Below are 14,688 nucleotides of genomic sequence, written 5' to 3' on the forward strand. Positions count from 1 at the left end.
GAAAGGTCAGGGGCGGGGAGCATCCCACCCTGAGGAATGGGGCTCTCGGGACCACAGCAGAGGGCCAGGGGGTGCCAGCCTGCCAACTCTCTGCGCTTCTGAAAAACCAGACAAGATAAAGCTTTCATGGTGCTTCCCAGACTGCAAAGTGGGTGCACACATGAGGAGATGGGAGACTCCTCAAGCACAGGGCCACAGCTCCCTGGAGTCCCAATGTTTGCCGAATAAAAGTTGTTATGTATTTAGATCACACAGCGTGAGGTTTTGATAGACAATATATATTGTGAAATGATGACCACAATCAAGGGATTAACACATCAATCAACTTAGAGTTCCCCTGTTTGGGGCGGGTGGGGGGGGCAGAGATAAGAACACTTGAAATTTACTCTCTTAGCAAATTTCAAGTGTGTAACTCATTGTTGTTAACTGTCGTCCCCATGCCATACACCAGGTCTCCAGAACTTACTCATCTTATAACTGAAAGTTGGTGCCCTTTGACCAACATCTCCCCTTTCCCCCATCCTGGGCAGAATTTCTTCAGTACCTACTATGTTCCAGGCCTTTGTATACATTATATAATGGCTTTGTGTCCATAACATTACGTAATCCTTGCCCAAACCTTGTGAGGCACAGTTAGGCCCCTTGCACAAAACAGACCTGGGCTATCTGAGGGACTTGCCTGAGGGCACCACGTCCCGTGCTGGGATTTTGCTTTGCTCACTTCCAAAGCTGCGTCTCTGAAACAGATGCTTAATGCTTATGTCTGCTGACGATAATGACTTAATGTCTGATTTGCTGAGGGCAAACTATTACTATGGAAGAAGCTCCAGGCAGGACATACATATTACCTGGACAAGGGGGCAGGAGAGGGACTCCTCAAGGTGTCACTCCCAAATTCTCTCACTGTTGCTGGTATAACGAGCTCCTCCCCACATCTCACACACAGATGCCTCTGCCTGGGCCAGGCTTCCTGACCCAAAGAAGGCCAGGCCAACCCACCACTCCCCCAGGGAGCCTGCCTTGCCCCTAGGCTGGTGAAGGGCCACCCTGGGCTTCGCTCTCTCACAGCCTGGCCACACTCTGCTGTCATCAGTGGTTTGTACCTCTCTCTGTCTCCCCATCAGCCTGGGGGCACCTGAGGGCAGGTCCAATCTGACTCATCCCAGTGTCCCCAGAGTGCCAGACTCACTGCCCCGATGCCAACTGCTACCCACAAAGAGGCTGCTCCTGAAGAGTGGCAGGAGCTCACAGGCCCGCAGCCAGGGAAACAGCAGAGCCTCGGGCCGACAGCACCATCTGTCCCTGAAGGCACAGGACAGGGCAGGCACAAGGCAGGGGTGTGAGTTCCTCTGCTTAGCCAGGTCGGCCCAGGACAAGGAGAAGTGCCATGGCATGGGGCCCCTGCCCAGCTGTAGCTTAGGCCCCGACAAGATTTGAATTCTCCAACTAGCTCAAAGTGGCTCAGTGCTAGAGCCTTGGTTCTCTTTCATCTGTAAAGCCAGATGAATACCACAAGCCTAGCAGGGCTGGTAGCAGGGCTGCCACCTAGTAGGTACACAGCAAGTTCGTCTTTACCACCTCCTCCAACCAACTGACCCTGTGTTTGAAACATTGAGGAATCAGAAGTCCAGATGAAACGAAAAGAGAAGGACCAATCAACATCTACCACGGTTGATTGTGTGCCAAGCTCCGCACTCCTCCAGAGTCATTAATCTTGCCAATGCTCTGGCAAGATCTACAGGAACAGACCTGGTTCACGGCTGAGGAAACTAAGGACTCAAGGGTAAAGTGAGTTAGTATGTCTAAGGCAGATCTCTAGACTCATGAGCAGCTGTCCAGAGGTGCTGGGGATGCCAGCATGGCCCGGCCTGGACCAAACACAGAAGGGCAGTGGTGCAGCCTCCTCTAGACCGCTGGTGTGTGTGAGGGGGAAGGTGATCAGCCCCGGATGTGCATTATCAGTGTGCGAAGGTACACAGGGGAGGCTGTGATGGAGTGCGTATGAGTGTGACAGCGAGGCCATGTTTTAGATGCAAAGCAGTTCCAGATGTCTCCCTGGCCAGGTCAGGGGCTGGGAAAAAGGTCTCTGCTTGCCAGGTAGGGATTCTAAGTCTCTCACTAGCTTCATAAGCCCAGGCATATCATCTTACTTCTCCATGCCCTGCCTATGGGGGCTGAGCCTATCACCCACCTTCCTGTTGTGAGGGGTCAGGGAATGGATGGGAAGGTGGCCAGGACCTTCGTGGGGGGCTGCCTGTCCAGAGCGGAACCATGACAATGTGTTTCCCTAGGTCTCTGAGCTTCTCTGAGCACAGTGTGCAGGACCACGTACCTTGGCACTAAGCCTGAGGACCAGAGCATCCCCAAGCACCACACGGTCTGGAGGGCAGGACAATACAACTCCTAGCACTCCAAACCCCAAACCCTGCCTACCAGGCCCAGACACCTAGCCCGAGGCATACTACTGCCTGCCTATCTCAGCCCCTCCCACCTGCTCTGCCTATCCAGGCCACACTGCCCCCCACTCAATAGCTCAGAGGCACCAAGCCCCATCCCAAGCCTTGGAGCCTACAAGTGAATGCCATTCCCTCTGCCTGGAATACCCTTCCAGCCCTTCCTCTGGCTGTCTCCTTCTCAGCTGCTAGGTTTCTATTCAGTTGTCACCAGCTCAGAGAGCCCTCCCCTGACCTCTCTCATTATTCTCTCACAGTTCCCAGAGAGTTTAATGTCAGCAGCACCACTTAATAGCTGTGTGACCTTGGGCAAGTTACTTAACCTCTCTGTCTCCATTTCGTCTTCAACACGGGCATAGTAACGTTATCTACTCCACAGAGTTGTTATAAAGGATAAACAAGTTAATGCATGCTTGGCATGCAGGGAGCGCTTATATGGCATTTACGCTCATCATTATTACTGTTCATGGCACTTGGCACAGATTTGGATTGTGTATTTACTTGACTACTTTCTCACTGTGTCTCCTTCATTAGCTGTGAGCACCACACAGCAGCCTGGGTTCATCCCAGAGTACTTAGTACCTGCCATGTGCAAATCCCTGTGGAGGGAACAAGCAAAATTAGTATCACATCCTGAGGAGACGCCATTAATTCTGGGAGCAGGCAGGCAGGATGCGGATGGGTAGGGGAAACGATGGCTGAGCTGGGTTTTGCAGGATGAAGAAGAGTCCTCCAGACTACAAACCCTAAAGGCATCTGTCCATGGCTGAGACCAGGGTTCACATGCAACTCCTGAACAGGCTGAAGCTAAGTGGCTAAGTGTCTGAGTCCTGCCTCTTCCTCCAGGAAACCTTCTGGGACCACTTCAGCACCCTTCTCCCATAGTCACTCATTCATTCACAAGTTTTTGCACTCACACTGTATCATAGGCATGCCGTTTCATTCCTGTGGGTGTCCCTCCTCTACCACAAAGCAGGGCTCTCAAGGCAGACAGGCCCCTGCCTTTTGCTGTCAGGACCAACCTCAAGATGGTGCACAAACCCTTCCCAAAAGTCCAAACTGTCAAGGCTGGTGGAGGCCTCAGAGAACACTCAGAGAGGGGGAGCACATGGACCTAGGTTACATATGAGCAATGGGGTAAAGATAAGATTCTAATCGAGGGGTGGCCAAATGCCATGCTTGAAACTTCCTCACACTCTGTACTAGACCCTCAATGAGGCTGAGCAGCTGGGCTGGGGAGAACCTCCAGCTGTCCTCAGGTTCAAGGTGAAGCAGGGGGATCCCCGTCAGGAGTCGGTGATAACATGTAAGTTCATGTATACACGAATATGGGCACCAATTCCTCTTGCTCTTTCCAATCTTCCACCACCTGTTGGCAACACTACCAGGGTTCAGGGCCTTCCAAGGAGAATGGGGATCAACAGCTCTATCACCTCTCCCAGAGTAAATAAAGTTCTCAGGAGGTAACCTTGACCTGGCTAAAACGGAAGCTGAGCAGAGGTTGCCAGTCTCCCACTAGGGTACCAGCAGATCACTACCAGCCCAGGAGCGTGGGACTCAGGGCCCAGTACAGACAGGCACCCTGGATGGGGAAGGGGAGGGTCTCCACTGAGAGAGGCAAGGGCTGAGACAGGACAGTAGGACCTTTCCAGCACTAGCAGCCAGGCAATCAGAGCTCCCCGCCACACCTTGTGCCCTCAGCTTGGCAGGCTTACCACCTCACTCACTCATTCACATGTTCCAAGAGCTTGCTGGGTGCCCAGGGGCAGGTAAGAGTCAGAACCATCTAACTCCAAAAGATTCACTGTCCACAGTGCCTGGGATGCTGACAAGGGCCCCCAAACCCTGTGAAGCAGGGCTGTGGGCTATCTGTGTGCCCCTTTCCATTCCCAGTTAACCTGGCTTTCTGTGTCCCCAGTGAAGAGAGTTTGGTGGGGTTTTTTATTTGCTTGCTTTTCATTAAAAACTATATATATGTGTATATATATATATATATATCTTTTTATAGTTTTATGCTTTAAATATTTTATTTATTTATTTGACAGAGAGAGAGAGAAGCACACAAGCAGGGGAAGAGGCAGAAAGAGAAGCAGGAGCAGGATCCCAGCTGACCCAGGGCTCGATCCCAGGACCCTGAGATCATGACACAAGCCAAAGGCAGATGCTTAACCGAGTGAGCCACTCAGGTGCCCCTATATATAAATAGTTATCTCTGTAAAATGATAATGATAATGATACATCCTTTCCCCACAACCTTTTCCTCAATTATTGATGGGGATCAATGGGGAGAAATCATGAAGGGCACAAGAGAAGACACAGCCCCATCTGGAATATGTTGTCTGTGCCACGCTCAGGAGATGGGGAGCAAGAGGCCCTGTGGCCCAGATCCCACCCTTGGCCTCACTGAGAAGCTCTGGTGCCCATCCATTCATTCATTAGGCATTGCTGGGGTTCTGACCATGCCCAGGCCATCTGCTGGGCACAGCGAGAGCAGCCTCCTGGAACTCCCTGGTGGAAGAGGTGGACATACACGTCAGGGGGAGACGGAGCTAACACAGAGGCTCCCTGTGCCCTGGGAAGTCTGGGAAGGCTTTCTAGAGGAGTCAGCATCTGAGCTGAGATCTAAGGGCTCAGAGGTAACTCTCCAGGGGGTGGGGGAGGAGATGGGAGACTAGGGGCCACCCGAGCAGAAAGCACAGTAGGGACCACAGTGAAGAGGAAAGAACCAAGGTGGTATACCAAGGCAGTGGCAAGCAGTTCGGTTCAGCTGCCACACTGAATGCATAGGGGTGGGGAGGGTGGAACGAGGAGGGAGAAGCAGGCAGAAGCAGGTTTTCAAGATCTTTCTGTGTCAGGTAAGGAACACGGATGTTACACTGAAGGCAGCTGGCTGAGCAGGTGTGGAATAAGCACATTTATCTATTAGAAGCATCCCTCAGTGGAGGGAGATTGGACAGGTGGGATGTGGAATCGGAGAAGCTGGGAGAAGATGCTCTGGCCAGTGGAGAGGGTGCTGAGGTCTAAGCTGGGTGGCACTCAGGCAGATGGAGGGGGGGATAGGTAAGAAATGTATTTGCCCCTGCCCCCTTTATTTTATTATTTTTTTAAGATTTTATTTATTTATTCACGAGAGACACACAGAGAGACAGAGACATAGGCAGAGGGAGAAACAGGTTCCCTGCAAGAAGCCCAATGTGGGATTTGATCCCAGGACCCCAGGATCACGCCCTGAGCTGAAGGCGATGCTCAACTGAGCCACCCAGGCATCCCATCCCTGCCCCATTAAAAAGGCGTTTCCTGACAACGTCCTCAGAGGACAACCCCCTCTGTGCCCAGCACAACCTTTGCCAGCCTGTCCTGAACCCTTGTCCTGTTCACCAGATCAAAGGCTCCTGCCAGGTGGGTGATGAGCACTTGCCTCCATCCCATGCCTCAGCATCTAATCTCAACTCCAAAGTCCCTGGTGAGACATCCCAGGGAAATGTGGGCACCCTGCAGACACCTTTCCAACGCCCATGCCTGGTCCTGAGCACCGGAGAGAGGTAACCTCCCAGAGGCTCCCAGAGCTCGTCCTGCCACACTTGCACTCTCCCTCTTACACACACCCCGACCCTGTAGCTCCTTTCAGCACCACGGCCTCTGAGCCCCAAACCCTATCCAGCCCTGAACCCCACAGAGGCATGGGCTCGGATGTCCAGCAGAAGCCACACACGCAGCCCCGAAATAGCATTCCAGACAAGGAACTTCCCCGCAGGCCCCCCTCCCCCCAGCCCTTGGGGCAGTTCGTGGCCCCGGGCTGGTTTGCGGATTGCTGCTCCCGGTAAACCAGCCCAGGACAGAGAAGATACAGAACTTCTGACTTAGAATGGAAACTCCAATTCTCTTTCGGGATCTCCACTCCCCAGCACCCCCACGCCCTCACCCCCACCCCGTGGGCCACCCCGCAACCCCCAGCCCGCCCGCATACCCTGCGCAGGTGATTTCCCACATTCTGGATCATCGTGGCTGAGACCCCGCCACCCCGTGGCGCCGCTGGCAGCACCCTGTGAGAGCCACGGGCCACCTGAGCAGCAGCCCGCTCCGCCTCCAGATGAAGCCTGCGGCCTCTCCTCCCTCCCGCTCCTCCTCCTCCCCCCACTCCTCCTCCCCCTCCCGCTCCTCCTCCTCCCGAGCCCCCGCCCCTCCCAGCCCAGCAGTTATCACTCAGGCCTGCCTCTCCCCAGACTGCCCTCTGCCTGCCTTTTCCCAGAGCACCCCACTCCCAGGCTCCTGTGCCTGCCTGCTGGAGACGAAGGAGAATGGCCACCAACTGGGCCCCAGCCACATCAGGAGGCCGGGTACCCGCTTTATCCCTAGCCAAACTTGGTCACCCCCACTTCCAGCCCCTGACAGCCTTCTCACAGGGTCTCCTGGCTCTGGGGTCTTTCCCAGGGGCCAGGAGTTTCCACCTCACGGCCCCCAGCCAGTTAGACTGGCAAAGGTCACCGGCTTCTATCTGTCCACCAGGGCTCGGGCTGGAGGGGGCAGGAAGCCAGGGAGCTGCCAGCAGCCTGCCAGGGACATATCAGGCCCACCTGCTAGGACTCTTCACCCTTGGGAGGGCAGCCCCCAAATGCAGCCCAGTGGGGCTGTGGCCAGGGCCAGGGCACACCCCCTCCCTCCTTCAAATAAGCAATGTGACTTCTTAAAGTGACATCTGTCAAATCCCACCTCATTAGTTCCACAGGCTTGGGCCCTGTGGACACCCACCCTAGGCACTCTGTAGCCACTCCCGATGGAGAGACTGCCTTGATTCTCTCTTGTCCCTCTCACTTCTGCAAGAGGCTTAATGAGGGAGCCTTGACACTCACATTGGACTTTTCATGATGGAGCATGGTTGCTCCACCTTGGTGGTTCAGAGAAGAAGGCAGGGGAGAGCCAGGCAGGGGAGCTGGAGTGGACAAATGGTCAGGAGTGATAAAGAGCACCACACAATAACCAAGCTCCTACTGTGTCCAAGGCCTCTCCTGGTCCTCGCTCCAACCCCCCGGAAGGTAACCTTGGGGAGGGTAGGTGACACAGCCCAGGGTGCACAGCCATTGAGTGCAAAGCCGTGTTGGAACACAGGTCACCCCATCTGAGGCCTCTGCCCTTCACTGCCTCTAGCTCACGCCCCACACCTAAGGTCCCCCCTGGGCCTAAGACACCTGGCTTCTAGGCCTGAGTCTCTCACTAATGTGCCCTGTAACTCTGAGCAAGTTCCCTCTTGTCTCTGAGCCTCCCTGCTCTGGGAGTCAAGGGCTCTAATGACCATCCCTATGAGCTCCAGCCTTTCCCTTAAAGAGCTCATGGGTCAAAAAAAAAAAAAAAAGAGCTCATGGGTCTGTCAGCAGGCATTTCAGTGTCAACAAATGAGAAATTAAAGTCACACCTTAAAGACTGCAAGACAGTCCAAGGATGGCACTGAGGGGGGCTGGGGCAATCTAGGAGGCTTCCTGAAAGAGGTAGTGCTTTCTGGCCTGAAGACTGAATGGGCTGAGAAAAGGGGCGAGGTGGAAGGGCTAACAGGAACAGAACTGGATATAATAATAGGCAGTAAGGATCCTCATCTTGCAGAGAAAAGCTGGGAATCTGTCGAGCACGGCCTTGAATGCCAGGCAACTGGGCCGAGGAAGCCTCTAAGAATGAAGAACAGGCCCCACATGCTAAAAAGCCATGTGAAATGAACAGGACAGGAATCATGAGACCTCGACTGGGAAGGGACAGCTCATCTCACTGTACCCGGGCAGGCAGCCAGAGCAATTTAAGGCTTCACTGCACAGATGAGGGAATGAGACCTAGAAGCTTCTGGTCCCCAACCTACTCTCTTACCAGGGCTCCACGATTCGCAGATTCACTGGACTCTGTCTAATCCCCCTGTTTTACAGAGGGATACACTGAAGCCCAGGGATGAAAAGTGAGCCACCTGAAGTCTGTGAGGAAGCTGTCTGGACTCCTCATTCCTAACCTCAAGCCTATGGCCTTGTCCACCTCACCCCACAACAAGGCACAAAATAAGAGAGGCTTCAGTGAGACTTACTAGAGGACTCCCAGCAAGGTTGAATCAGTACAGTGTCAGGAACAAGCAACAGAGAGCCCCATCCCTCTGCAGAGGGCTCTCTCCTCTCTCCTCTTCACTATAGAACTGACTCGCGTCTCTTCGGCAGTTCTGTTCAGCCTCTGATTCCAGTGAGTATTTCATGGGTATCTGCCTCCCCTCCCCAACTCGCCTGGGAGCCCCCCCAAGGGTCGACACCACATCTTACTCATCTCCATGCCCTCTCCCCGTCAGCCCCCAGACCGGAGCCCTAAGCGTAGGAAACATGTAGCACACCTGGATGGATCACAGCACACTGGATGGATCACGGTCCTGGAAAGGTGGATAGAGAGAAGGTCTTTTTTTTTTTTTTTTTTTTTTTTTTTTGATAGAGAGAAGGTCTTAAGCAAGAGTGAGGTCCCCAAACGTCAGCCTGCATCAGAATCATGCAAAGGGCTTTAAAAAAAAAAAAGATTTTATTTATTCATGAGAGACACACACAGAGAGAGAAAGAGGCAGAGACATAGGCAGAGGGAGAAGCAGGCTCCATGCAGGGAGCCTGACATGGGACTGGATCCTGGGCCTCCAGGATCACGCCCCGGGCTAAAGCAGCACTAAACTGCTGAGCCACTGGGGCTGCCCTGCAAAGGGCTTTTTAAAAATTCAGATTGCTGGGGCAGCCCGGGTGGCTCAGCGGTTTAGCACCGCCTTCAGCCCAGGGCGTGATCCTGCGGTCCTGGGATCCAGTCCCGCGTCAGGTTCCCTGCATGGAGCCTGCTCTGCCTCTCTCTCTCTCTCTCTCTGTCTCTCATAAAAAAATAAAATCTTTAAAAAAAATAAAATTCAGACTACTGAAAGCAAAAGCTCCAGGAGAGCCCAAGAAGTTGTATTGCTAGTAAGATCCTATGAACTGCTGGTGCTGCTGGTGCTGCTGGTCCAGAGACCACCCTGTAGGAGCCAGCGAGCTGGGTCAGCCCTCCCACTTCACAGGTGGAGAGAACGAGACCCAGAGGTTGTTGAGGCGGACTTTGACTGACCATCTCTCTCACCACCACCGTCACTGTCATTATAGTTTTTTCCACACGCCCAGCCCTGTGCAAGCACCTCAGATATGGTACCACCTTTGGGCCTCATCCTTGGAGGAAGGTACTATGATTATCATTTCTCCTACAGAGGAAAACTGGAAGCAAAGAGTCATTTGTCTTAAGTCATGTAATTGATAAGAGTTAGCATAAGGACTTGAACCCTGATCTAAGTCCAGAGCCCACGGGTGTAAGCAGCACTCTCTGCAGCCTTCTTACAGCTTATGCAGACCAAGGACTTCTCTAGAGGTGCCTGAACCCTGTAGGCTCACTGCTAGTGTGGGATGAGCTTGTGGTGTCTGTAGTGCAAAGGCCTGGTCCTCAAGTGTGCCTCTGGGGAGTCCCATATCTCAAGAAAGCCTGCCTCTTAAGCCCCGGGACCCCAGGTATTTTCTCCGGCAAGCACTTCGTTTCCCATGTGACATCCTTCCTCTGGCCCCACAGATGGGGCCCTCCTGGCTGGAAGACACATGCCTAAATTCATTCTTCAGGCCCGTGTCCCAACTCTGCAACCCCACTCGGTGACAAAACACAGAGAAGTAACCTCCATCTATATGCCACAGGGATAGTAGGTTGCCACTGTCTGCCATGGGGGGTCTGTCTCCCCCATCAGAGTGGGAACTCACACAGACAAGGAGTTCATCTGAGTCATCTGAGTCCATAGCATGGGGTGTGCCCAGGACAAGGGTTTAGTGACTGAGTGATAGGAAGGAAGGAAGGAAAGACGGAAGGAAGGAAGGAAGGAAGGAAGGAAGGAAGGAAGGAAGGAAGGAAGGAAGGAAGGAAGGAAGGAAGGAAGGAAGGAAGAAGGAACTGTTGCTGTTGTTGGAAGGAAGGGAGGGAGGGAGGGAGGAAGGCAGGGAGTGAGGGAGGGAGGAAGAAAGGAAGGAGGGAAGGGGTATAGGGTCAAATGAGGGTATGAATAAGTGAGTACATAACCAAACTCCCAGGAATTCCCTCTGCTGGGCTTTTTAGCCTTTCCAGATAGGACCACAACCTGGACCAGAACTTGTAACTCTCCCTCACTCTACACACACACACCTACTACCGCAGCCTCCACTTACATACCTCCAGGATAGAAGGACTCACTCCATCTAAGGCTGACTGAACAGTTGAGGTCTAATTGCCACCCAGGTCTTGCCATTACCCCATGACCATGACTCTGGGTCACCCAGGACAAGGCTGCTCCCCTGGTCTATGACAGAAGGCCCAGAGATGGGAGCGCATGTCCTGTCCTCTGCCCCATCTAGACTTATTTCTTCCAATCATCTCTAGCCATGGACAGAGCTTCCTCCTGTGTCCTCACACTGGGGTTTCCTTTGTTCCTGCTGTTCCCTACACCCCGGTGCCCTCTGATAGCTCTACCTCCCAACCCTGTCCCCCATCAAAGCCTGGGTCAAATGGCACCACCTCCAGGAAGTCTTCTGTGCCCCTCCTGAGTGGGGCTTCCATTGTCCTACTCAGTCCCCTCTGTCCCCGTCCCCCCCACAAACACACACACACACACACACACACACACACACACACACTTCACAGCCCTTCATTGCTGTCTCATGCTACTTTTTCTCTTCAATTGAGCTGATTTGTGCTAATTTATCTTTCTTGACCTTGAACGGTTGGCAGCAGGGATGGAGCTGATTCATCAGAGTATCCTGTCCCCCGCCTCCCCCTGCAAACACTCAGGGCTTTGAACATAGTAGATGCTCATTAAGTGTCCTGAGAGTAAAGGAAGGGGGTATTGAATGGGAAAGAGCAAGGGAACGGGTGAGTGAGTGAGTGAATGGAAATAAATGCGTGTGTACATCAATAATCAAATGAATGAATGAATGAATGAATGCTATCATCTCCTGTTTTCCAAGCTGAAGACTCCAGTTCCTTTTGGGGGGGGGGATCCCTTGGGCTGGGTATGGCAGAACAAAGGAAGTTGTGGGATAAATGGGAAGGGGGATAGGATGCAGGAATGAGGTAGTGATACCAGCAAGACAGGAAGTGGAGGTGACATCAACATTGCTCCAGGGCTGGGCCCCCCCGCCCCCACCTCAGAACTATAGCCCTTTACAGAGAAGCTGGGCAAGAAAAGCAGTGGGAGGCGGGTTCAACAGTACAGAGGAGAGAAGACATGGGTGGCGGAGACAGGCAGGAAGGGTGCCAACAAGCCACAGAGGCCAGATGTGGGATGCATGAGCCGAGTACTGGACCTGTCCAGTCAATCCTAACCTCCGCCCTGCCTGGCGGGCTCCAAGCCCTCTTCATGTCCCTCTCTCACCACCTGCATCTGCTGGGGCTGGAACCAGCTCCTGGGCCCAGATGCTGGGGGTCTGGGCCCAGCTGCGGGGGCTCTGGACTCAGCCTCACTTCCTGGACTGGACCCTTGCAGGGCAGTTGCCCTCACAGCAAGAGCTACTGCTCCCTCACCAACCCCAGGTCCAGGTGAGTCACATTGGCGGGGGCCCTGTGGACTCTGACTCCTGCGTGCATAGGCCCCTCCCAGGGCCAGCCCCCCCCCCCCCCCCCCAGCCCACTGAGAGGCCCGCCCATCTCAGCTCAAGTCTAGGACGCTTCAGGCCTCAGCCTGCCCAAGCAAGCGGGCACCCGGCACCAGGTTGCATGTCTGGCGCCCAGTCCCGGGGAGAGGCAGATGTGTCTGAGCGAGGGCTGGGACCCCGGAGGAGCCAGGAACAGGAGAATCCCGGAGGGTGCGGTCCTTCGGTCCTTCACTGGCAGGGAGGCAGGGAGGCAGGGGGGCAGGGGAGGGACAGCCTGACCTGGGGGTCTTACCCTAGAGGTGGAACCCTGTAGACGCCGCAGCCCGCGGGGCGGAGGCCAGGGGAGCGTTGGAGGAGCCGCTTAGGTCCCAGAGCAGAGCCTGAGGGGGGAGGCGGGCGCGGCGGGGCGCGGCCAGGGCGAGCTCCCGCGGGCTCTGGTCCCCCCTTCCCGGCACGGCGGCGGGGCTCGCAAAGGCCAGCGCCCCGGGCCGGCGCCAGACACCCCGCCCGCCAGGCGTCAGTCCCGGGGCGCGCGAGCGGAGCCAGGGCCGGAAACGCGGGCGCCGGCGGGCAGGGTCGGTGGGGCGGGCGGGCGCCAGGGCGCGGAGGGCTACTGCTAACCCGGCTCGGCAGCCCGAGACCTCATCCCCGCGCTCCCTTCGCAGCTTTACCGAGCACCTGCTGTGTGCGGGGCCCCTGCGAGCCGGTGCTGGGGCCAGCTGCTGGGCCGCGCGCCTGTCTTGCCCGGCTGGGTATTGATGGAAAACCGATGAAAATGGACAGTTCAGAAAAGAACAAAGAAAATGAATACCATCCACGGTCTCTTCCCCCAGAGAGAGTCACTGTTAATAACTTAAATAGTTTAAGGTATGTGGGATCCCTGGGTGGCTCGGCGGTTTGGCGCCTGCCTGTGGCCCAGGGCGCGACCCTGGAGTCCCGGGATCGAGTCCCGCCTGGGCTTCCTGCATGGAGCCTGCTTCTCCCTCCTCCTGTGTCTCTGCCTCTCTCTCTCTATGTCTATCATAAATAAATAAATAAATAAATAAATAAATAAATAAATCAATCAATCAATCTTTAAAAAAATAATTTAAGGTATGTGCTTCCAACTGGACTAGAGCTGAAAGGTGAAGCCTGCCAACTGGGGACGTGGAGGCACCCCTCCCCCACACAGGGTGTCTACATGTTATATGATGTCATATGATACGATGTGAAATATACCATATGCTCATAAGGCATAAGGAGCTGCCTAGGGGATCCCTGGGTGGCTCAGCGGTTTAGCGCCTGCCTTTGGCCCAGGGCGTGATCCAGGAGTCCCGGGATCGGGTCCTGCAAGGGGCTCCCGGCATGGATCCTGCTTCTCCCTCTGCCTGTGTCTCTGTCCCTCTCTCTCTCTCTCTCTGTGTGTCTATCATAAATAAATAAATCTTTTTTTTTTTTAAAGGAGCTGCCTAGAAAAATCTCCATCAGTATTCATGTTTGGGGGACACCCTCATCTGCACCTGACAGAGGTTGATGGTGGTCCCTGAAAGACACTGGATCTTGGGAGGAGGAGCCTGGCAGTAGGAGTGCATTCCACCCCCGGTTGGGAGAGGTGGAGGATCAGACGTTGCAGACACCTCACAGAGGCTGGTACTTGAACCCCTGCCTCAGCCCCTCCCTGGAGGAAAGGACAGTCTGCAGACATAGAGCTGCCATGCTGCCACATCCAGGGGCCCAAGCCATGCCCAAATCACAGGATGGGGCACTTTCCCTGTCGCTTTGCTCCTCTGTGCTCTCAAAGCACCCTACAGGTACAAGAGTGTCAGGGCTGGAATGATGGGGTACCCCATGCACGGTGCTCCGCAGTAGCATGGACAAGTAGTGTGGGCCTGTCTCTGGCGCAGCTAGCGACACTAACGCAGGGGCCTCGGCTCAGCAGAAGCCCCCCTGTCAGCAACAGCACATGACATCTGAGATTGCTTTCTGAGTGCAGCAAGACACTTTGGGGACACCCAGAAACACACAGGACGATGGACTTGTCAGGGAAGGAGAATTCCCACACTGGCAGGATGGCTCTGGGCTGGCATAAACCATGATTTGATTTGAATGTGGCACTACTTATAATCAAATGGTGAATGCTAGAGATATTCAAGTTATCTAAAAACAAATGACCAGGGACACCCAGCTGGTTCAGTCACTAGAGCATGCAACTCTTGGTCTCAGGGTTGTAAGTTCAAGCCCTGCACTGGGTATAGAGATTACTTTAAAAAAAATTTTTTTTAAATAAATAAAAAAATTTTTTAAAAGTGACCATATTGGATATACTGTTTTGTAATCTACTTTTTTTTCTTTCTCAACAATTATCATAAATGTCTTTCTGGGGATCCCTGGGTGGCGCAGCGGTTTAGCACCTGCCTTTGGACCAGGGCGTGATCCTGGAGACCCGGGATCGAATCCCACGTCAGGCTCCTGGCATGGAGCCTGCTTCTCCCTCTGCCTGTGTCTCTGCCTCTCTCTCTCTCTCTCTCTCTCTCTCTCTGTGTGACTATCATAAATAAAATAAATAAATAAATAAATAAATAAATAAATAAATAAATAAATGTCTTTCCATAATTTTTGTTTCTATATAGTAT

The 14,688-nt window shown here is 53.9% G+C and overlaps 1 protein-coding gene and 1 long non-coding RNA gene across 3 annotated transcripts in view; one reads left to right on the forward strand and one right to left on the reverse strand.

Annotated features, from left to right (window-relative positions):
• ACOT11 (acyl-CoA thioesterase 11) overlaps nt 1-12,545 on the reverse strand; it is a 47,976-nt gene extending 35,431 nt beyond the window's left edge. The window contains exon 1 of one of the 2 annotated variants that reach the window (XM_038537449.1): nt 12,369-12,545. Coding sequence is in view for 1 of the 2 variants with exons in the window: in XM_038537446.1 (XP_038393374.1) it covers nt 6,421-6,453 (33 nt within the window). In the remaining variant the exon portion in view is untranslated. Of the gene's footprint in view, nt 1-6,420; nt 6,569-12,368 lie in introns of those variants that run through there. The other variant, XM_038537446.1, reaches the window with a different exon arrangement.
• LOC111095953 lies at nt 12,135-14,452 on the forward strand. The gene is made up of 3 exons (XR_005359756.1): nt 12,135-12,286; nt 12,742-12,943; nt 13,518-14,452. It is a non-coding gene; the product is annotated as an uncharacterized LOC111095953 (long non-coding RNA).
• Nucleotides 14,453-14,688: the final 236 nt, after the last annotated feature.

This window comes from Canis lupus, chromosome 5, assembly GCF_011100685.1.
Source record: "Canis lupus familiaris isolate Mischka breed German Shepherd chromosome 5, alternate assembly UU_Cfam_GSD_1.0, whole genome shotgun sequence".
Lineage (NCBI taxonomy): Eukaryota > Metazoa > Chordata > Mammalia > Carnivora > Canidae > Canis > Canis lupus.